The 24223-nt window shown below is 39.0% G+C and overlaps 1 protein-coding gene across 1 annotated transcript in view; it reads left to right on the top strand.

The window, feature by feature from the left end:
- slc26a6l2 (solute carrier family 26 member 6, like 2) overlaps positions 1-23296 on the top strand; it is a gene marked incomplete at both ends in the record, with an annotated part of 31725 nt that extends 8429 nt beyond the window's left edge. The window contains 15 exons of the mRNA XM_081387105.1: positions 1730-1894; positions 4756-4908; positions 4982-5064; positions 5907-6054; positions 6203-6316; positions 6853-6930; positions 7984-8079; positions 19398-19504; positions 19589-19658; positions 19742-19834; positions 19908-19991; positions 21261-21542; positions 22879-22933; positions 23057-23193; positions 23270-23296. Of these exons, the coding sequence (XP_081243231.1) occupies positions 1730-1894; positions 4756-4908; positions 4982-5064; positions 5907-6054; positions 6203-6316; positions 6853-6930; positions 7984-8079; positions 19398-19504; positions 19589-19658; positions 19742-19834; positions 19908-19991; positions 21261-21542; positions 22879-22933; positions 23057-23193; positions 23270-23296 (1692 nt within the window). The remainder of the gene's footprint in view (positions 1-1729; positions 1895-4755; positions 4909-4981; positions 5065-5906; positions 6055-6202; positions 6317-6852; positions 6931-7983; positions 8080-19397; positions 19505-19588; positions 19659-19741; positions 19835-19907; positions 19992-21260; positions 21543-22878; positions 22934-23056; positions 23194-23269) is intronic.
- Positions 23297-24223: the final 927 nt, after the last annotated feature.

The following is a 24223-nucleotide window of genomic DNA, read 5'->3' as shown; positions in this document are numbered from 1 at the left end:
CTGGCTTTGTGTGCACTGGCATCTGCCCCTTCAACACAGATATTGTTGAGGAGCAAGACTTCTCACCTGCCTATGTTACTGACCGCCCAGTTCCTTCACAAGTACCATGTGCTCCCACACCACATTCCAACACACACCCATATAGCCAGAGCCTGTTTGCGGGAGGACTGCTGCCAGAGTATCCTGCTGGTTCAAGGGACACCTGTTTAGAGTCTGCCATCCCTGACCACCCAGCTGTCTGTTCAGGTAAGATAAAGTAAGATAGAACTTGGTTAATCCTGAAGGATTTTAGTAAAATAATAACTAAAATAGAATTGTGCACATGATATTAATATTATTGTTTCTGTGTCCGCTGATTAAGCTGTCCCCCCTGAAGAAGGGGAAAGAGGTATGCTTGAGGTAAGGCAGACTAGTCTAGGTCTGTATTCCAGGACTTCTGTCCAGGGATTCATTCCAGAAGCTGTACGTCCCTTTCCCAAGGCTGGTCCGAGAAAGGACACAAAACGGAGAGGCAAAAGGAGGTGAGTGGCGTTCGGTTTTTGCTTTTTCCTGAGTAATTTCTTTATGCATGCTGCTATCATGTGGACAGAGGATGAGCAATAACTGTCTGTAAATTTATTCAAATGTTGACAACAATTTTTCTCACTTTGAATGTTGCAGGTCAATGGACTCTCCGGTGAGGGCAGCTCTGGAGGAGGAGCAACAGAAGAGGATCCAGAAGAAGCCGTCTGCTCCAAAGAAAAGGCTCCTCACCATCGAAAACACTGCACCCACAGTTTCCTCGGACAAGGATGAGGAATGTCTTGTGTGTAAGGAAACATTCAGCTCATCCTTGCCTGGGGAAGTGTGGGTTCAGTGTCTCTTTTGCCAGCTCTGGTCACATGAGGCATGCACTGAGGGTGCAGAACATTATATCTGTCACAACTGTGACAATGAGTAATGCCTTTTTTATGTTCCTTTTTGTTTTTCCTTTTTGTTAGCTTTTCCACCTCCACCTATGAATTTGCAGTGTTTCCACCCAGATGTTTTTATGCACATTTTGAATTTACGCATAAAAACAGCTGGATGGAAACATGACTACTGTTAGATTATTTTGAGAATTTATGCTAATTTAGTTTAATTTTCATAATTGTTCATACTGGTGAATGTTTTATAAAATGGATTGACATTGCCAATAAAAAATATTCTAAACAAATCAAGTTTGTACTGTCTGGTTATTTTTGAAATATTTGATGAAACTGAAATTTAAAATGAAAATGTAATTTAATATTTTTTTTGCCTAGATAAAGGACAAAATATGTTTGCAGTTACATATTAACAAAGTCATAGTCAGGTATATTTAATGAAAACAAAAGTAACACAAACTTTTGTTGTGTTACTTTTGACCCACCTGTGTGTTACTTTCGTCCCAACCGACGGGGTCGAAAGTAACAATGTGCAACTTATGATCAAAGTGAAATTATACTGAAGTCATTCGACATTGTACAAAATACCACCTGGTATTGATAGACCACACTTGTGAGTTATTGACCACAGCAAAAATATATCTCTGTCTAAAACAATATCTTTTAAAATTATGTTTTTCTGAAAAATGGTACTTTCGCCCCTGCTCTCCCCTAATGTAGAAAAACAAAACAATACATTTTGAAACCAATGCATTTCCTCTATGTAATTTCAATTAATTTTCAAATGTGCTTTTGTTAATTCCGTGTTGTGTCTTTTTCTGTAGGTTTTATTGGGTCTGGTTCGGTTCGGGTTTGTAGTGACGTATCTCTCCGAGCCATTAGTGCGGGGCTACACGACAGGCGCGGCCACTCACGTCATCATCTCTCAACTCAAATACATGTTAGGAGTTTCGCCCAGACGATTCACTGGACCCCTGCAGCTGCTTTATGTGAGGATTTCAGTATATCTTGAAACTAACAACGTAAATTAAAAATAGCATGCGTTAATGCCGACTATTCACTTATTTCAATAAAATAAATGTAATAGATTTGCATTTACATTTAGTCATTTAGCAGACGCTTTTATCCAAAGCGACTTACAAATTAGGGCTAAATTAAGCGAGTCATCATGAAGAGGCAAAAACAACGCAAGAAGTGCTCAAAATACAAAGTGCAGGCATTGCTTAGAGTAGCATAAGCCAGACAAGGAAGGATTTAGGGAAAAGGAAAGGATTTTTTATTTATTTTATTTTTATGAGGTTAAGTAAGCATGGAAGAGATGAGTTTTCAGTTGTCTTTTGAATGTTGTCAAGGATTCTGCATTCCGGATGAGGGTGGGGAGAGCGTTCCACCAGCATGGAGCCGGGAATGAGAATGTTCTGGAGAGTGATTTTGTGGCTCTCTGTGATGGAACCACAAGCCGTCGCTCATTGACCGATCGTAGGCTTCTGGTAGGGATGAAAACTCGTAGGAGCGAGTGAAAGTAGGAGAAGGGAGCTGAGCCTGTGGTAGATCTGTAAGAAAGCGTCAATGCCTTGAACTTGATGCGAGCAGCGAGAGGTAGCCAGTGCAGAGAGATGAACAGAGGAGTGACACAGTTGGGCTCGTTGAAGACGAAACGAGCTGCAGCTTTCTGAATCATTTATAGAGGTTTAGTTGCATATGATGAAAGTCCGGCCAGAGGAGCATTGCAGTAGTCAAGCCTAGAGATGACCAGGACCTGGACGAGAAGTTGTGTTGCATGCTCAGTTAGGAAAGGCCTGATCTTCCTGATGTTGTGCAGTGCAAACCTGCATGATTGAGTTGTCTTTGTAATTTGGTCTGTGAAGGTCAGCTGGTCATCAAATATTACTCCAAGATTTCTGACCGACCTTGATGGGGTGATTGATGATGAATCTAGCTGGTGGGTATAGTGAGGCAGAGAAGCTCAGTCTTTGCCAGGTTGAGCTGCAGTTGATGTTCCTTCATCCATGATGAGATGTCCGTCAGACAGCTTGAGATCCGTGCAGCTACTGTGAGATCATCTGGTTGAAATGAGAAGAAGAGCTGTGTGTCATCAGCATAGCAGTGGTAGGAGAAACCATGTGCCTGTATGATGTGTCCCAGTGATGTGGTGTAGATGGAGAAGAGCAAGGGTCCAAGAACTGAACCCTGAGGAACCCCTGTGGTCAGTTGATGTGCTCTGGATACCTCGCCTCTCCATGCGACCAGTGGAGAGGAGTACCTGTGATGCCCAGAGATGAGAGGGTGGACATAAGGAACTGATGATTCACAGTGTCGAAGGCAGCAGACAGATCCAGGAGAATGAGGACTGAAGATTTGGAAGCAGCTTTTGCGGTCCGTAGGGCTTCTGTGACTGACAGTAGTGCAGTCTCAGTTGAATGCCCTTTCTTGAAGCCAGATTGGTTGACATCCAGCTGGTTGTTCAGAGACAGGAAGGATGTTACTTGGTTGAAAGCAACTCGTTCAATTGTTTTCGCAATGAATGGTAGGAGAGAGACAGGTCTGTTATTCTCTACAAGTGATGTGTTTAATGTGGGGTTTTTAAGCAGTGGAGTTATTACTGCTTGAATGCAGTAGGGAAAGTGCCAGTATGGAGGGATGAGTTGATGATGTGTGTGAGTGCTGGTAGAAGTGTGGGAGAGATGGCTTGTAGAAGGTGTGAGGTGGTAGGATGACTGGAGGTATTGAAATACATATGTTGACAAGCAGGTAGGACATCCTATCATTGGATTCGGACCGAATTTAGACCACTTCTTTTATTGATTACTTCCAGGATGTGAAGAGAGTTTCGTTTATGAAAAACATTGCCTATCCAACCTTTAAGATGATGTAAATACTTTCTGCGAGAAAATGCAATATAGTTGTATCCCGTTCTCTGATCTGTGTTAAAGATATAGAGTTGTGTGACACTTCCTCAAGGTTTAATACTGGGATTGGTTACCAATACTCAAAACGCAAAAAGTGCATTCCATAAATTGGCGTGAGGATTTTAACATTAATAATTAATTAATCTTTTCCCAAACTCACCATTTCATTTCACAGCGCCTCCACCATCACTCGAGGCATTGCACTAATGGTGCGTTCAAGTCATCTCGTATAGATCGTATTTACGAGTTGAACACACTTGAACGCCACCACAATGTCGTAAATACCAGTGGGGAGCTCGGGATTTTCTCTAAGCTCCGATCTTTACGAGTTGGGGGCGTGTCAGTGATTAACCTGGCGGAATACACAATACCAACACAGAATATGATATTATAATATAACAATGCAACATGTAACGATGTGTTGGCAGTGGCTTCATAAATTAATTAAAAACATAAAAATACAAAGTACACCTGATGCACATTTCTTTGTTCTTCATTTTCTAGAACAAAAGTTTAAGAACCTTACTTTATTTTTGTGTAATTAATTAAGAGAAAGTACTCCGCCATTTTGCTCCGACGAAAGTGACTTGAACGCACATGCCGTTATAAGCACGACTTCCCACCTCGTACATACGAACTTCCCAGGAGGACTTGAACGCACCATAATTTGCACTCAGATACACCCTATTATAGACCTCAGTGTTTTACACAATGGTGCACAAGTAGAATAATGAATGTCTCCCCCTATAAATTAAAATTTCAGACACATTGTAAAAATACACATTTATTTTAAGGTGATGTATTTACATTGTACTTAAGTAGTGAGTAATATTAATTAACTAAATGTACTTAGGGTTTAGCTTAGGTTTAGTTACTTGTAATTATGCATAACTTACTGTTATTACTATAGTAAGTACATTCATTTCTCTCTCTCTCTTTAGACTCTGGTGGAGCTGGGCAGTTTATTACCGCAGACTCATATTCCCACTCTGGTGATCAGTCTGGTGGCTCTCACAGCTCTGGTCATTGTAAAAGAGATCAACTCCTGCTACCGTCACAAATTACTCCTCCCTGTTCCCATAGAGCTCATGCTGGTGAGTACATGGTGTGCCAGTAGTATTCAAAACTTCAGATGCTCAGTAAACAACTTTTGGTGTATCTTTCCAGATTATTGCAGGGACTCTTGTTTCTCATTATACTGATCTGAAAGCTGTCAATGGTGTCGATGTGGTGGGAAAAATTCCCAGTGGGTAAGTGTGTGCTTCACATCACATACAGTACATAGGGACAGATTTTGAGTGGGTACTGAAAATTAAACTGTTTCTCTTGAAACACCAATCCTCTTGCAGAAGGTTAGAAAGTTTTCTTGGTGACTCACTTCTTGGTCTTAATCTCTGTTGACTGACTTTGTTAACACCATCAAAACAGCAAAGCACTAATCCCAAGCCTCATGAAATTCCATCACTTACACCCTCACGTGTGAGATTTACTGGACCTTTGACTTCCTTCAAATGTGAGTATCAAATATGATCCATAAGGGTTTTGAGGAACGTTTATTTGTTCATCTCTCGATCATCATTGTATTGCATTGCATTATATTTTTTGCCCCCACTATAATAACTACAGAACTTTGGTCATAAAACTAAGCATTTAAATATCATCTTAAGACATTATGGGAAATATAGAGTGATAAATGATATTTATATGCATTTAATGTAAGTATCTGCTATACTGTTATAAAGATCTAATTGATTTACATTACAAGCTATCAGAATTTCATCAAAATTTTTGGCCATATCAGCAACTGCATCAAATTGCACATTTTTGCTCAGTTTTGGCCTCTGAAAAAAGAACGAGCTTCATATTTTCCTGTATCATATGAGCCATAAAAGCCTGATTTATCAAATATGATACTCAACAAAAAACATGCAAATATTTTAATATATTGTCTAAAGGTTCAATAAACTGTTAATTTTTTTTTAATTCTTTATAGATTTTTTGGACTATTATTATAGTTAAGCATATATTAAGCATTTAAGACACACTCAAAGGTTGGTTGGGAGAAGATCTGTAACCTCTGACCTATCTACAGGCTGGTGCCACCCAGAGTCCCAGAGGTGGGTTTCTTCTCCTCAGTGGTAGGAGACGCGTTTGCCGTGGCTGTGGTGGGATACGCCATCAGCATTTCTCTGGGCAAGACTTTTGCTCTCAAATATGGATATAAAGTAGACAGCAATCAGGTACAACATATTTCACCCAAAACCGACACGGGCCAACCAACCCATGTGGCACGTATGCCTTCAGTACACTTGTTCACATAGATAAATCATGCTCTGAAAATGTGTGAGCATTGTGCAGAGGTGAGAGTCTCTCATTGTCCCTCTGCAGGAGTTGTTGGCGTTGGGGTTCAGTAATGTCATTGGTGGCTTCTTCCAGTGCTACTCTGTCACTTCCTCACTATCTCGCAGTCTTGTCCAGGAGAGCACAGGGGGGAAAACACAGGTGATATTCCACTTGAGAAAAACATACAGTACCGCTCAAAAAAAGACATTAACACGTTTACCCAAAAGTGACAGTAAAGCAGAAAAAAACTTCTATTTCAAATAAATGCAGTTCTTTTGAGCCGAAAAAAAAATGTATTACGGTTTCCACAAAAATATGAAGCAGCACTGTTTTCAAAATTGATAATAATAACAACATTTTCTTGAGCATCAAATCATCATATTAGAGTGATTTCTGAAGGATCATGTGACACTGAAGACAGGAGTAATGATGCTGAAAAATTCAGCTTTGATCAATGGAATAAATTACATTTGAAAATATATTACAATAGAAAACTGCTCTTTTAAATTGTAATAATATTTCAAAATATTACTGTTTTTACAGTATTTTTGATAAAATAAGTGCAGCCATGGTGAGCTTCTTTCAAAAACATTTCAAAATCATACCGACCCCAAACTTTTGCACATGCAGTATAGATATATAAAACATATGCTGTCTGTTATGCTCAACTACGAATGTACTTTTGTGTCATGTAGGTGGCTGGAGTGATATCTGCTGTTATTGTGCTCATTACAGTTCTAAAGCTCGGGTCACTTTTTGAGGAGCTGCCCACAGTAAGTCATGCACTCAAATGAACACTACACAAAAAATATAAAGATACAATCAATATAGAGAGGAGCATTTGTGATATATAATTACATTATGTAATTAAAATACTTGAAATTAATAAAACTCTGTAATTCAGGACCTCTCTACAAACACTGGCATTCATTGGTGGCTCTTGTGTCCAGTGTTGTTGTTATTAACTAAAACTAAAATTATTAAAAAATATATTTTTTGGTAATTGAAACAAAGCTGACATAAAATAGAAATATTAGATTAAAAACTTAAATTTGAAAAACTGCCTTGGCAACTAACTGTAATTATTTGAAGTACTAAAATAATTAAAACTGAAATAAAAATAAATTAAAGCTAAATAGAATAATAATAAACAACAACATGCTAATACGAATGCTAATACAGAATATTAATAAATACTATAATATTATATTATATAAATAATACTAAAGAGGGGGTATATCTTAAAATTGTTAATTGGTTGCATCCACTTGCATCAACTGACCAATGACATTATTTTTTTTTTTATTAAAGTGAAAAAAAAACAAAAACAAAAAAACTGCCAGGTTGCAGGGAACTGCATTTAAACATTTGTATGTATCTGAATATTTTGGAGTAAACTTCAAATGTACTATAGTCCATACTTATAATCAGTATGTTTTATTGTAGTCAGCCTACATCATTTACAATTTTGTTTTCCTTCTACTATTTATTTAACAAATTCCATATAAATAGTTTTTTCAAAATGAAAGTTTGTAAAGGTGTGATTGATCTATTATTATTAGATTATTAGAATAAATGCCAATTAAAAAATACTTCTGGAGCCAATGAAAGCTGTGTTTAGAAATTATTTATTTATATATTTATATATATATTTAACTACATATTTACATAATTTTAAATATGCCTATTTATTGATTGATTTAGGCTATTTTTTTTTCAAATTAGTCCATTAAAAATGTATTCCTTAATCTTTGAAGCGGCACTCCTAATCCTCCGTTTGGACATCAGAGCAATTTTTAAGTTGTTGTTTGTGTGTCTGTCATCAGGCTGTGCTTTCCACCATCGTGTTTGTGAATCTGAAGGGAATGTTCATGCAGTGTCAGGATATTCCTGCTCTATGGAAGAGCAACAGAGTAGATATGGTGAGATCTGATCATTGAAGACTAATAAATATGTCTGTCTCCTGTGTATGATACTGTGTCCCGACCCTCTCTAGGGCCGGGACATTTGCTTTTAACCGTGTACCAAATGTATACAGTGTGAAACGATGGATGAGGTGTTAGATTGTTACGACTAGATGCTTAGCGATGGACAACCAATTACATGCCTCATATTCAAATTGGACAGTCACCAAAACACAAATGGTCAAATGGTGTCAGAAAATGTGACAATTGGAGTGAAGAAGAGACTGTTTCATTCTTACCTTTATAGTCAAAAAGTAAAAAAAGAAAAGTATAAACCTGATAGTCGGCTATGGCAATATATACTGTAATACGAGGATGTGCAATGCTAGAGCCTTTATGTAAATAGGTTGCATGCCACATTCGTCCAATCAGTGACACCGACTCCACAAATATGCAAATAAGGACATTAACCTAGGGTTTACAAATATACAGTGAAATGTCTGCTTATGAATACCCAGGATTAATTGTTAAAGGTGTGGTTGATTTTGATTTCACTTTTCTAACTTTAGTTAGTGTGTAATGTTGCTGTTTGAGCATAAACAACATCGGAAAAGTTACAACGCTCAAAGTTCAAAGCAAAGGCAGATATTTGCTTTTAAAGAAATCGCTTTTTAAGGACTACAACAAACGGCTGGTAGGGACTAAAATGAGCTTCTTCACGGGTTTGTGACATCACTAACCCTAATATTTACATAAACCCCGCCCCCGGGAGCGCGATTTATAGATTATCATGACAGAATATGCTAATCAATGACTAGAAGATAACTACACATAAGCTACATAAATTCACCAACTAACCATTCAGAAATGTTGTCTACATGTTGTCACTTCTTCTTGAGTCTCTCCATCATGCTGACTTCGGTTTAACATAAAAGGCTAAAGGTTTTTGAAATTTTCAGTGCAGTCTGTGTGAGGTAATCGAAGCTGCTAAGAACACAAGCTCTTGAAGCTCCACCCCCTGTGCCGGGAGAAGCAGCTCATTTGCATTTAAAGGCACAGACACAACTGTTTAGAATGCGCATGCGTCGCGTCTGAGCGCGTTGTTGTCTTTGGAGCTCCATCGATTGATTTATAATTCTTGATTTCTCTTTAAACTCACTTACAACGAACATTTTCTACTTTTCCTCACCTCATAGTTATAACGCGGATTGTTGAGCAGACGCGTCTCAAGCCTAGTGATCCAACGCTGGATACTCTTATAGGTTACGTCCGTGGATCACGGCTGAACGCGTCTTCTCCGCACTCATTTACAAACAAACATTTTTTCGCCTATCGTGCGTCTACTCTACACCCGTACCACTGAAAAGACGGATTATATCCAAGACTTAAGCCATAAATTAGTATTAATATTGATAGCACCACTGGTAGCGTCGTTGCTAACTTAACTTACTGTCCATCTGTTAAAATGGCGAATATATCAAATGTAAGTAGTCTACCTTTTGGTGCAGGTGAGGACACATTTGAGCTGCACGCGGTGCAGTCTGAGCTGGAAGCTGTTGAGAAACAGATCCACGACCTTTTAGTAAGTAGTTGATACTTCCTGTTGTCGAATGCGCATGCGTCGCGTCTGAACGCGTTGTTGTCTTTGGAGCTCTATCGATTTGATTTATAATTCTTGATTTTACTCTTTAAACTTACTTACAACAAACATTTTCTACTTTTCCTCACTGAGAAGCACTACTGCTCAAACCTCATAGTTACAACGCGGACTGTTGAGCAGACGTGTCTCAAGCCTGTTAGTGATTCTACGCTGGATACTCTTATAGGTTACTCCCGGGGATCACGGCTGAACGCGTCTTCTCAACACTCACTTACAAACATTTTTCACCTATCGTGCGTCTACTCTACACCCGTACCACTTAAAAGACGGATTATATCTAAGACGCTTGTCAGAAATTAGTATTAATTGATAGCATCACTGGTAGTGTCGTTGCTAACTTACTGTCCATCTGTTAAAATGGCGAATATATCAGATGCAAGTAGTCTACCTTTTGGTGCAGGTGAGGACACATTTGAGCTGCACGCGGTACAGTCTGAGCTGGAAGCTGTTGAGAAACAGATCCACGACCTTTTAGTGAGACAGGCCGAGCTGAGAGACCGGCGTTTAGCTCTTGAAACATCACGCGCTGATGCTCACAAATCAGAGATTAATGTTACTAACCGGCTGACTCCGACCTCGTCTACTCCGTGCGTTCCTCAACATCGGTCCCGAACGTCGAGGTCGCGATCAGCCATGGTCTCGTTCACTCCGGCTCCAACACGCCACCACGAAGCCTGGATATTTCCGCAGCGGAAGACGCGAGTCAGGTCTAGACCAAGACCCTCTCCGACCCTCCCGGTTTTCGAGTTATCCACACAAAACCGCTTCTCCGCTCTTCGCGAAACAGAACGCGATGCTGTGATCATCGGTGATTCCATTGTTCGGCACGTCCATGCTACATCAGGTAAAAATAAGGTGCACAGTCACTGCTTTCCTGGTGCTCGTGTTTCTGAAATCGCTGCTCGCGTTCCCGAGATTCTGAACGATAACGAGCGCGTCGGAACTTTGGTATTGCACGCGGGAGTGAACGACATCAGGCTGCGCCAGACGGAAGTTCTGAAGAAAGACTTCAGGAATCTGATCGATACGGTACGCAGCACATCGCCTGATATAACGATCATTGTGTCAGGACCGCTTCCCACGTACCGTCTAGGACATGACAAGTTTAGTAGATTATTCGCGCTAAATGAATGGTTAACGTCATGGTGCAATGAGCAGAAACTGCTCTTTGTAAATAATTGGAATCTGTTTTGGGAGCGTCCTAGGCTATACCGTGCTGATGGCTTACACCCAAACAGATTCGGATCGGATCTTCTGTCAGATAACATCTCCAAAACGTTAAATACCTTTTGACTAGTAACCAAAAGTCCAAATCATAGTCTCTGCTGCACCAAATTAACTGATATAAATACTAGTGTAGAACATTGCATAGAAACTGTGTCTATTCCTCGTTTAGTGCGATCAAATAATAAATCTACTGCAGGATCTAGGAAAAATCTAATTGTTATTAAAACAGAAAATGTTGCTATTAGTAAACAAAAACAATTTCTAAAGCTAGGTCTTTTAAACATTAGATCACTCACACCTAAGGCAGTTATTGTAAATGAAATAGTCACAGATAATAGCATAGATGTACTTTGCCTTACTGAAACCTGGCTTAAACCAAATGATTATTTCGGTCTAAATGAGTCTACTCCATCAGGATACTCCTATAAGCACGAGCCCCGTCTGATTGGTCGTGGCGGCGGTATTGCAACTATCTATAGAGATATTCTCAATGTTACTCAGAAAACGGGTTATAAGTTTATTTCATTTGAAGTACTTGTACTAAATGTTACGCTCTTAGATGATAGAAAAACATCCCTATTATCTTTAGCCTTGGCTACCGTATATAGACCACCAGGGCCTTACGCTGATTTCCTAAAAGAATTTGCAAATTTTCTCTCAGATCTATTGGTCAATGTCGATAAAATATTAATTGTTGGAGATTTTAACATACACGTAGATAATCAAAATGATACGTTAGGGGCTGCGTTTATAGACTTATTAAACTCCTTTGGGGTTAAGCAAAACGTTACCGGACCGACTCATCGTTTTAATCATACACTCGATTTAATTATATCACATGGAACCGATCCAACCGATATAGATATCATTCCGCAAAGTGATGATGTCACTGACCATTACATGGTAACTTGCATATTACGTACCCCGGTAATATATCATGCTGCGCCGCGTTATCGATTAGGCAGAACAATCCTTCCATCCACCATAGATCATTTTTCAAATTGCTTATCGGATCTGTCTCAGCTGCTGCCTGAACCTAAACAAACAGATGAACTAGACGAACTAACCAGCACTATGAGCACCGTTCTCTCTGGAAAATGGGATATTGTTGCACCTATGAGACTAAAAAAGGTCAGAGAGAAAATTAAAGCACCATGGTACAACAATACTACTCGTGTTCTAAAGAGAGAAACCCGTAATTTAGAGCGTAAATGGAAACAAACTAATTTAGAGGTTTTTAGAATCGCTTGGAAAGACAGTACGTCACGCTATAAAAAGGCCCTAAAATCGGCCAGGGCTGAGCATCTCCGCAAACTAATAGAAAATAACCAAAACAATCCTAGGTTCTTATTTAACACCGTGGCTAGACTAACAAATAAACAAGCGTCACCTGAACAAAATATTCCGTTACAGTTTAGTAGTAATGATTTCATGAATTTTTTCACTGAGAAAATAGAAAACATCAGATCCACAATTGTAAACGTTCAATCTTCAATCGCGCCTTATAATTCAGCCTCGATTATCACCCCGCAAGAACAATTACAGTGCTTTACAACTATAGAACAAAAAGAGTTAAATAAATTTATCATTTCCTCTAAAACAACAACATGTTTATTAGATCCCATACCAACTAAACTATTGAAAGAAGTGTTACCTATAGTGGAAGAGCCTCTCCTCAATATTATTAACTCGTCTTTATCTTTAGGTCATGTTCCAAGAACATTTAAATTGGCAGTTATAAAACCACTAATTAAGAAACCACAATTAGACCCAAATAACCTAGCAAATTATAGACCCATTTCAAATCTTCCTTTTATGTCCAAAATATTAGAAAAAGTTGTGTCTGCCCAACTGGGCTCTTTCTTGCAAGAAAATGACACCTATGAAAAGTTTCAGTCTGGGTTCAGGCCGCATCATAGCACTGAAACTGCGCTCGTTAAAATCACAAATGATTTACTCTTAGCTTCTGACCAAGGCTGTATCTCAATACTAGTTTTACTTGATCTTAGTGCTGCGTTCGATACTATAGATCACACAATACTCTTAGATCGGCTACAAAACTATACCGGTGTTCAAGGACAAGCATTAAGCTGGTTCAGATCATACCTATCTGACCGCTACCATTTTGTCTATTTAAACGGAGAAAAATCGATCATAACTCCAGTAAACTATGGAGTGCCGCAAGGATCTGTGTTAGGCCCTCTATTATTCTCAATATATATGCTGCCACTTGGAAATATTATAAGGAAACATGGAATTAGTTTCCATTGTTATGCTGATGACACTCAACTATATATTTCATCACGGCCGGATGAAAACGCTAAATTATCCAAATTGACAGAGTGTGTTAAAGATATAAAAGATTGGATGACGCACAATTTTCTTTTATTAAATCCAGATAAGACAGAGGTAATACTTATCGGTTCAAAAAACCGCCCACAAAACCTCCTTCAATACAACTTTAACATAGTAGGGTGTCCTGTTACTTTATCCTCTACAGTAAAAGACCTGGGTGTTATATTAGATTGTAACTTGTCTTTTGAAAATCATATTTCATATGTTACAAAAACAGCCTTTTTTCACCTTAGAAATATTGCTAAATTACGTAACATGCTATCTGTTTCTGATGCAGAAAAGCTAGTTCATGCATTCATGACCTCGAGACTAGATTACTGTAATGCTTTATTAGCTGGTTGTCCTGCATCCTCAATAAACAAGCTACAGTTAGTCCAAAATGCCGCCGCTAGAGTTCTTACTAGATCAAGAAAGTTTGACCATATAACACCAATTTTATCATCACTACATTGGTTACCTATAAAGTTCCGTATTAATTACAAGGTATTGCTACTGACTTATAAAGCCCTAAACGGCTTAGCTCCAGTTTATTTAACGGATCTTCTATCGCCCTATAATCCATCGCGCTCTTTAAGATCACTAAATTCGAGGCTTCTGGTCATACCTAGGATATCCAGATCCACCAAAGGAGGGAGAGCATTTTCACATTTAGCACCAAAACTCTGGAATAGCCTTCCTGATACTGTTCGTTGCTCAGATTCGCTCTCCCAGTTTAAAACTAGATTAAAGACGCATCTCTTCAGCCAGGCATTCATATAATATTTTAATCTTACAGTCAAATCCGGTCTCTACTTCATAAACGCCAGAGGAGAACTGGCCCCCGACTGAGCCTGGGTTCTCCCAAGGTTTTTTTTTCTCCATTAGGTCACCTAATGGAGTTTTTCGGTTCCTTGCCACTGTTGCCTTTGGCTTGCTCAGTTGGGGATACTTAATTTGATTAATCGATTCAACAGTGCTATTGATCTGCATTACCAAACGTGGATGTTTTACACCAGAAACATACACTGATGTACTATTTTATTTAATACTGTGAAGCTGCTTTGATATAATCTGTATTGTGAAAAGCGCTATATAAATAAAGTTGACTTGACTTGACTTGACTTAAGAAAAGCCGAGCTGATAGACCGGCGGTTAGCTCTTGAAACATCACGTGCCGAGGCACACAAATCAGAGATTAACGTTACTAACCCGCTGACTCCGACCTCGTCTACTCCGTGCGTTCCTCAACATCGGTCCCGAACGTCGAGGTCGCGATCAGCCATGGTCTCGTTCACTCCGGCTCCAACATGCCATCACGAAGCCTGGATTTTTCCGCAGCGGAAGTCGCGAGTCAGGTCTAGACCAAGAAAACTCTCTCCGACCCTCCCGGTTTTCGAGATATCCACACAAAACCGCTTCTCCCCTCTTCGCGAAACAGAACGCGATGCTGTGATCATCGGCGATTCCATCGTTCGACACGTACACGTTACGTTAAATAAAAGTAAGGTGCATAGTCACTGCTTTCCTGGTGCTCGTGTTTCTGAAATCGCTGCTCACGTTCCCGAGATTCTGAACGAGCGCGTCGGAACCGTTGTCCTGCACGCGGGAGGGGCCGACATCAGACTGCGCCAGACGGAGGTTCTGAAGAAAGACTTCAGGAATCTGATCGATACGGTACGCAGCACATCGCCTGATATAACGATTATTGTGTCAGGACCGCTTCCCACGTACCGACTATGTCATGAAAAGTTTAGTAGATTATTTGCGCTTAATGAATGGTTAATGTCATGGTGCAATGAGCAGAAACTTCTCTTTGTAAATAATTGGAATCTGTTTTGGGAGCGTCCTAGGCTTTACCGTGCTGATGGCTTACACCCAAGCAGATTCGGATTGGATCTTCTGTCAGATAACATCTCCAAAATGTTAAATACCTTTTGACTAGTAAACAAAAGTCCAAATCATAGTCTCTGCTGCACCAATTTAACTGATATAAATAGTGTAGAACATTGCATAGAAACTGTGTCTATTCCTCGTTTAGTGAGATCAAATCATAAATCTACTGCAGGATCTAGAAAAAATCTAATTGTTATTAAACCAGAAAATGTTGCTATTGGTAATCAAAAAAATTTTTAAAGCTAGGTCTTCTAAACATTAGATCACTCACACCTAAGGCAGTTATTGTAAATGAAATAGTCACAGATAATAGCTTCGATGTACTTTGCCTTACTGAAACCTGGCTTAAACCAAATGATTATTTTGGTTTAAATGAGTCTACTCCAGCAGGATACTCCTATAAGCACGAGCCCCGTCTGAATGGTCGTGGCGGCGGTGTTGCAACAATCTATAGAGATTTTCTCAATGTTACTCAGAAAACGGGTTATAAGTTTATTTCATTTGAAGTACTTGTACTAAATGTTACGCTCTTAGATGTTCGAAAAACATCCCTATTATCTCTAGCCTTGGCTACCGTATATAGACCGCCTGGGCCTTACGCTGATTTCCTAAAAGAGTTTGCAGATTTTCTCTCAGACCTATTAGTTAACTTCGATAAAGCATTAATTGTTGGAGACTTTAATATCCATGTAGATAATCAAAATGATGCGTTAGGGGCTGCGTTTACAGATTTATTAAACTTCTTTGGGGTCAAGCAAAACATTACCGGACCGACTCATCGATTTAATCATACACTCGATTTAATTATATCACATGGAACCGATCCAACCGATATAGATATCATTCCACAAAGTGACGATGTCACTGACCATTACATGGTAACTTGCATATTACGTACTCCTGTAATTTATCATGCTGCGCCGCGTTATCGATTAGGCAGAACAATCCTTCCATCCACCATAGATAATTTTTCAAACAGCTTATCGGATCTGTCTCAGCTGCTCAGTGAACCCAAACAAACAGATGAACTTGAGGAATTAACTAGCACTATGAGCACCATTCTCTCTGGATCATTGGATATTGTTGCGCCCATTAGATTAAAAAAGGTCAGAGAGAAAAGTAAAGCACCATGGTACAACAATACTATGCGTGTTCTAAAGAGAGAAACCCGTAATTTAGAGCGTAAATGGAAACAAACCAACTTAGAGGTCTTTAGAATCGCATGGAAAGACAGTACGTCACGTTATAAAAAGGCCCTTAAAGCGGCCAGGGCTGAGCATCTACGCAAACTAATAGAAAACAACCATAACAATCCTAAGTTCTTATTTAACACCGTGGCGAGACTAACAAATAAACAGATGTCTCCTGAACAAAATATTCCATTACAGTTTAGTAGTAATGATTTCATGAAGTTCTTCACTGAGAAAATAGAAAACATCAGAACCACAATTGTAAACGTTCAATCCTCAATCGCGCCTTATAATTCAGCCTCAATTATCACCCCGCAAGAACAATTACAGTGCTTTACAACTATAGAACAAAAAGAGTTAAATAAACTTTTTACTTCATCTAAAACAACAACATGTTTACTAGATCCTATACCAACTAAGCTATTGAAAGAAGTGTTACCTGTAGTGGAAGAGCCTCTCCTCAATATTATTAACTCGTCTTTATCTTTAGGTTATGTTCCAAAAACATTTAAACTGGCAGTTATAAAACCTCTCATTAAGAAACCACAATTAGATCCGAATAATCTAGTAAATTATAGACCCATTTCAAATCTACCTTTTATGTCTAAAATACTAGAAAAAGTTGTGTCCGCTCAACTGGGCTCTTTCTTACAAGAAAATGACACCTATGAAAAGTTTCAGTCTGGGTTCAGGCCGCACCATAGCACTGAAACTGCGCTCGTTAAAATCACAAATGATTTACTTTTAGCTTCTGACCAAGGCTGTATCTCAATATTAGTTTTACTTGATCTTAGTGCTGCGTTCGATACTATAGATCATACAATACTCTTAGATCGACTACAAAATTATACTGGTGTTCAAGGACAAGCATTAAGCTGGTTTAGATCGTATTTATCTGAACGCTACCATTTTGTTTATTTAAATGGAGAAAAATCTATCATAACTCCAGTAAACTATGGAGTGCCGCAGGGATCTGTGTTAGGCCCTCTATTATTCTCAATATATATGCTGCCACTTGGAAATATTATAAGGAAACATGGAATTAGTTTCCATTGTTATGCTGATGACACTCAAATCTATATTTCATCACGGCCAGATGAAAACGCTAAATTATCCAAATTGACAGAGTGTGTTAAAGATATAAAAGATTGGATGACGCATAATTTTCTTTTATTAAATCCAGACAAGACAGAGGTACTACTTATCGGTTCAAAAAACCACCCACAAAACCTCTCACAATACAACTTTAACATAGTAGGATGTCCTGTTACTTCATCCTCTACAGTAAAAGACCTGGGTGTTATATTAGACTGCAACCTGTCTTTTAAAAATCATATTTCATGTTACAAGAACAGCCTTTTTCCACCTTAGAAACATTGCTAAGCTACGTAATATGCTATCTGTTTCTGATGCAGAAAAGTTAGTTCATGCATTCATGACCTCGAGACTAGATTACTGTAATGCGTTATTAGCCGGTTGTCCTGCATCCTCAATAAACAAGCTACAGTTAGTCCAAAATGCCGCTGCTAGAGTTCTAACTAGATCAAGAAAATATGATCATATAACACCGATTTTATCATCCCTACATTGGTTACCTATAAAGTCCCGTATTAATTACAAGGTATTGCTACTGACTTATAAAGCCCTAAACGGCTTAGCTCCAGTCTATTTAACGGATCTTCTATCGCCCTATAATCCATCGCGCTCTTTAAGGTCACTAAATTCGAGGCTTTTGGTCATACCTAGGATATCTAGGTCCACCAAAGGAGGGAGAGCATTTTCACATTTAGCACCAAAACTCTGGAATAGTCTTCCGGATACTGTTCGTTGCTCAGACTCGCTCTCCCAGTTTAAAACTAGATTAAAGACGCATCTCTTCAGCCAGGCATTCATATAATACTTTTAATCTTACAGTTAAATCCGACTTCTAGCATATAAACGCCAGAGGAGAACTGGCCCCCGACTGAGCCCGGGTTCTCCCAAGGTTTTTTTTTCTCCATTAGGTCACCTGATGGAGTTTTTCGGTTCCTTGCCACTGTTGCCTTTGGCTTGCTCAGTTGGGGATATTTGGGGATATTTAATTTAATTAATCAATCAACGATACTATTGATCAGCATTACCAAACGTAGACGTTCCACTAGAAACAAACATTGATGTATTGTTCTAATTTATTACTGTGAAGCTGCTTTGATACAACCTGTGTTGTGAAAAGCGCTATATAAATAAACTTGACTTGACTTGACTTGACACAAAACGAGGCGTTTTTGCTCACCCTCAAAAAGTGACAAATTTAACATGCTATATAAAAATATCTGCGGGGTATTTTGAGCTAAAACTTCACATACTCACTCTGGGGACATCAGAGACTTATTTTACATCTTGTGAAAAGGGCATTATACCACCCCTTTAACCACGGGTAAATTATGAGCAGTGTGAAATGTGAAGCAAAATAACCCAGGGTTATAGCCTAGAAATCTAGACGCACCCTAGCGGCAGCAAATGTTATTTTGCAGCCAGTGTCGTCTAGCAACTCTCCGTTGGCTTTCGAGCTGGAAAAACCAAACTCTAGTCAGGCCAATCACATCGTGAATAGAGTCGGCGGGCTTATCATAATGAAGACAGAGTTGCGACGGTTCCCTGCTACTTGAAAACAAAGAAGAGCTGCTGCTGGAGAACAGTCTTTCGAATCGGCTTTGGCCGCGACTCTGGAGGACTTGGAGTTAAGCTTTTCTTTGAGAAAAGAGCAAAGAACGGCACTGAAGTCATTCTTAAAAAAGGTAGATGTGTTCGTAGTTTTGCCGACCGGATACGGCAAAAGTTTAATCTATCAACTCGCTCCGCTGGTGGGAAAACGCTCTGGTTGGTTGTAGCGCTGTCCTATTGGGTGCAGAGGGAATTTGAAAGACAACCGTTTATCCAGCCCCTCGGATTGAGCCATGCCAATGGTGTGTTCCCAGACTTGATGTGGGCCTGGCTTGCCAGGCTACCAGGGTTAGCTAGTGTGAAAAGCCCTCCTCTGTCTGTTCCTCTAGCTGGTGTGGCTGGTGACGTTTCTCTGTACTGTCCTGCTGAATCTGGATCTGGGTCTGGCAGCGTCCATCATATTCACACTGCTCACAGTGATCTTCAGGACTCAGCGGTGAGCCTGTGTGAAAGTGTATTTGTGTGTCTATAAAGATAAAGGCTATGTATTTCATAACCCTCCTAATGTCTTTCTGTCTAGTCCAAGCTACTCTTTACTTGGCAGGGTGCCTGACACAGAACTGTACTTGGAAACAGAGTCATATAAGGAGGTGAGACTTCCTTGCAGGCAAACTGCTCATTTATGTGTACTGTTTATGGAACTTCTCTAATCTATATTTGTGTTTCTGGTCAGGCTAAAGCAATCCCAGGTATCACTATCTTCCGTTCCTCTGCAATGCTCTACTATGCAAATGCTGACCTCTATCAAGAGGCCCTGTTGGAGAAGGTACCTCACACAACACACATGACTAAAGACATGAACCGTCAACAGCTTTCAGCTTGTCTTTCTTTCTTTCTAGAGTGGAATCAATGTTCCAGAGCTGAAAAAGAGGAAAGAGGAGGAGAAGGAAAAAAAGAGACAACAGAAGGAAAAAGATAAACAGGTGAGAGAGGAATGCTGTGATGACGAATTCTGGAAACTCTTCTGAAAGGATGAGAACATGAGAGTTTCTGTCCAAATACCACAGCTTACAGACAATCACATACACACATTCATCATTATTACACTAACCCTACCCTTGAAAGAAACTTTATGTAAAAAAAATAAAATAAAATAATAATAATAATATATATATATATATATATATATTTGTGAATCATTTTCCAACAACCCCTTACAAAAAAGAAGTATAGATTACATCAAGTTCATTTTATTAAGTATACATAAAGAAATGGTTCACCCAAAAATTCACATTATCCCACAATTTACTCACCCTCAAGTCATCCTAGGTGTGTATGACTTTCTTCTTTCAGCCGAACACAATCGGAGTTATATTAAACATATCCTGGCTCTTCCCAGCTTTGTAATGGCATTGAATAGAGCCCGAGATTTTGACGCTCCAAAAAATCACATCCATCCATCAAAAAAGTAATCCATACGACTCCAGTGGGTTAATAAATGCCTTCTGAAACCCAGCGATGGGTTTAATATGATGAGGCAAATATCCATATTTAAAACTTTATGAACAGGGCTTCACATTAACTTTTTTTGCTCAGAAGCCACTGTGGCTAGTGGTTTTCCAAAGTTACTAACTACTCAGCATTTTCACTGGCCACAAATTTGACATTGATACCATGGGGGAAAACTGCCATATAGATATTTTAGTATTATCTCATAATTTGGCAGCAGGTATATTAGGCTGCTGTCACTTTAAGACCTGACAAACAGATCCATTATACTGTTACACATGCACTTTCTTTTCTTTTAAAACATAATTGACTGTGTTTACGTGAATACTCGTCAAAACCGGCATTTTGAACGACAACACTTTTGACAAAAATGTATATATGTAAAATTCAGTAATCACTGGCTTTAGGCAAAGGCTTGCGTTAAGAGAGTCGAGTTCTGGCGGAAGGGTGACCTTTGACCTGACGAATGAAGTAGCTCCTTTCTCTTATATCGAAATCCTTCAACATTTTTCTTTCAAACATCTTGTTTTAGACTTCTAAACCGTCACCGGTGTTTTGTTTTGCTCTATTGTCTGTGCTTCCGCATTCATCAATTCTCACCTAAGCTTACACTACACCTACGTCATTCGTCCTACGCCATACGTCCCCACACACTTTTACATACCTCTTTACAGAAACCTTTAGTTCTTTAAGATGTGAGCATGTGAAACAGTTTATTAAGCGGTTATTTTTCTTGTTTATAGACTGGAGTTCTGAGAGTGTTAGCGAACAGATTGCTGGTCTCCATGAAGAATGTGAGTGAATCTGTGCACCGCCAAAGAACGGACCATGAACACATCATCAATGACAACGGCACAGCAACAGTAAGCCACGGTAACATGAACCGCGGCTTCCAGCCAGAGCAGGACTACACAGAGACACACTCCTCCAGGTGTGACAATGTGGAGGAACACACACACTCCATCATCCTGGACTTCACTCCTGTCAGCTTCATCGACACGGTCACCCTGAAAACACTGAAAAACGTAGGTCAAAACAAGTCACATTTATTTATAGGCTTATATATACCTACAATAAATATTGTTTCAAAAGCAGCGTCACATAGATAAGCACGACAAAAACAGTTAATGTTGTAAAATTAATTTTTCAGCAGTAAAGCAGCTCTACAGAAGATAATAGTTAGAGAGATAGAAAGAGAAATGAATGGATGCTTGTTTCCACTATGGAATAATAAAATAAAAAAAAGTTAATTTTAAGTTTGTCTTGCAATTCTGACTTATTTTCTCAGAAAGAATTGAGAGAAATACAGTATTTTTTTCAAAACTTTTTTTCTGAATGTACAACTCTGTAGCAAACGCTCATGCTCCCTCCAGTCTACCAGAGTATGTTGATTTACCCTTATTAGCTGATCATTCTGATTATGTTCAAAAATGGACTCACTCATTTCTACCGTAGCTCTCCTCTGAGAAAACCTCAGACTGAAATCTTCATCGATCTATTGATGATTTCAGACTGTGGAAAAACTAGAGGTCAGGTGTTTTCAATCTCATCTGAAATGAGCAGTGTTGAGATTAATGCATTACAAGTAACATGCATAATGTAATCATTACTTTTTTATGTAACGAGTAAAGTAACACATTGCAAGTAACATACGTTACGTAACCATTACTTTTTAATGTAACTGCAAATTACATTCTAATTACTCAAATACATTTATTTACAGACAAAAAAGTTACTGCAGATGAAGTATTTTCAAGAACAACAGTTACACTAATAGTATGAACTGTAGCTGAAATAAAGTTAGTGATGCATGATGTCCAATTAAGTGGACAGATGATTAATCAGAATTTCCTCCCAATCTGAAATCAGTACTTAACAATTTAACAATGTTTGTTATATACAAATTGATTTCTAAGATGTTAAAACATTTTTACCCGCAAGAGTCTCCTAGGATAGAAGGAATGGATGGATATTCCGGTGCAACTTGTCATTTATGACTGGCCGTCGGCCATCTTTGTTTGGAGAAATAAATCCAAATACAACGGCTTGCCACTTGTTAGCAGTGTATAGGATGAGGCACTAGTGTCCACTGTAGAAGTTGATGTGCAACTATACCATCAAAACCCATGCATCTGCAAGAAAATGCTTGCACTGTAGTGACCTCTATGCGTTAAAAGGGTTAAAGTAAAAGTAAAGATTGTGAGATATAATCTTGCAAGGGGAAAAAAAGTCTAAATTTGGAAAAAAAGTGTCAATTACCTTTTTAATTCCATGGCAGAAACAAGTTTCCATAGTAATGACATCACACTGAGAGAAAAAAAAATCATGCTGGAAAGAAAGACATGCTTATCTTTCTTCTAGATATTTCAAAACTTTGCTGAAGTAGATGTCACTGTTTACATCGCTGGATGTCAAGGTGGGTAAAATCTAAGTAAAATACATACATTCACATGCTAAATCAGAAATCTAAATAAATAACATTATTAGAATATGCATAATATATTCGACCGTCAACAACTGCAACTTTCTGTGGCTGCAGTGTGTGTAGTGCGGCAGCTGGAGCGAGGAGGATTCTTCTCAGAGTCCGTCTCAAAAGGGCGACTTTTCCCATCTATCCATGATGCTGTGCTGCACTGCCTGTGTCTGAGAGATCTGTCCTGCGCTGAGTTTGCACTGGTGAGACTGTGATCACACTGAGCGCTTCATTAATCTGTCTCCTGTCACATTCATGTGAACTGTTGCTCTGTCACAGGAAATGCCCAGCGTTACGAGGCTCTGACCAGCAGATGTCAGTATCTCCTCCTTCTTGGACTGATGTGCCTATGTGAAGACCTCGTGTTACCATGACGACCGGCAGCAGGATGATATAAGTCAATGGATGTTGACATTCCACAATGAAAACATCCAGTGATTTTGAGATATACTGTATGTGTGTAGGGCTGCAAACTATCACGCATTCACAGTCACACCACACAAAACATCGCGGAGCAGAGAGGACACTGACAACACGCCGACAGACAAGACCGATCAGGCTACTTTTGATATGAAACAAAGTCTTAGCTATTAAATTCCAGCAATTTTGTTACAAAGTTCAAACAGTAACATTTTAGCGCTCTTTTATGTGGCGTGACAGATCGCTGTAGTGCCTCGGTTCAAGCAGCAGTTGAACCAATCATCTCTTCCTCTTTACTACTAGTTACAGCACCAAATAAAAATGAATGAACATCAGAAGGTATGTTGAAAGATACAGAACAACTTACTGAAGGGTCTCATGTTATCGCTCAATCAGTGTTTCAACTGTGGAAAGCGGTCAGTAAAACAGCTTGTAAACAATGTACACGTAACGTTACATTTACCTCTGGAAATTCTAAGACCATAGTTTGTTAGTTAGAAAGAAAATTGAACTCTAAAGAAGAGCATTTTGCTAAATATATGCGCTATAAAAAAAAGTTATGAAAGTTATAATGTTATTCTATGTGTTAGTTTGTTGGCTATAAGACTAGCAAGATCAACATTAGAATAACATACTGATCATATTCTAACATTTCATCATGTTGAGCTGTATAACATTGATTAGTTTTATGTACATTTGCTCACCTGTCTAATGAAGTGCATGCAAAAGCGGCGCCTCGTCAAGTCGAAGTTAGTCAAGGACGTGGAGCTCTCGGCATCTCGAAAACGCCAAGCCGATGTTGATACTTGTTTT

This window comes from Scardinius erythrophthalmus (assembly GCF_964197995.2).
Source record: "Scardinius erythrophthalmus genome assembly, chromosome: 15".
NCBI lineage: Eukaryota > Metazoa > Chordata > Actinopteri > Cypriniformes > Leuciscidae > Scardinius > Scardinius erythrophthalmus.
The sequence above is the reverse complement of the archived record's forward strand: the minus strand, read 5'-3'. Positions and strand labels throughout refer to the sequence as shown.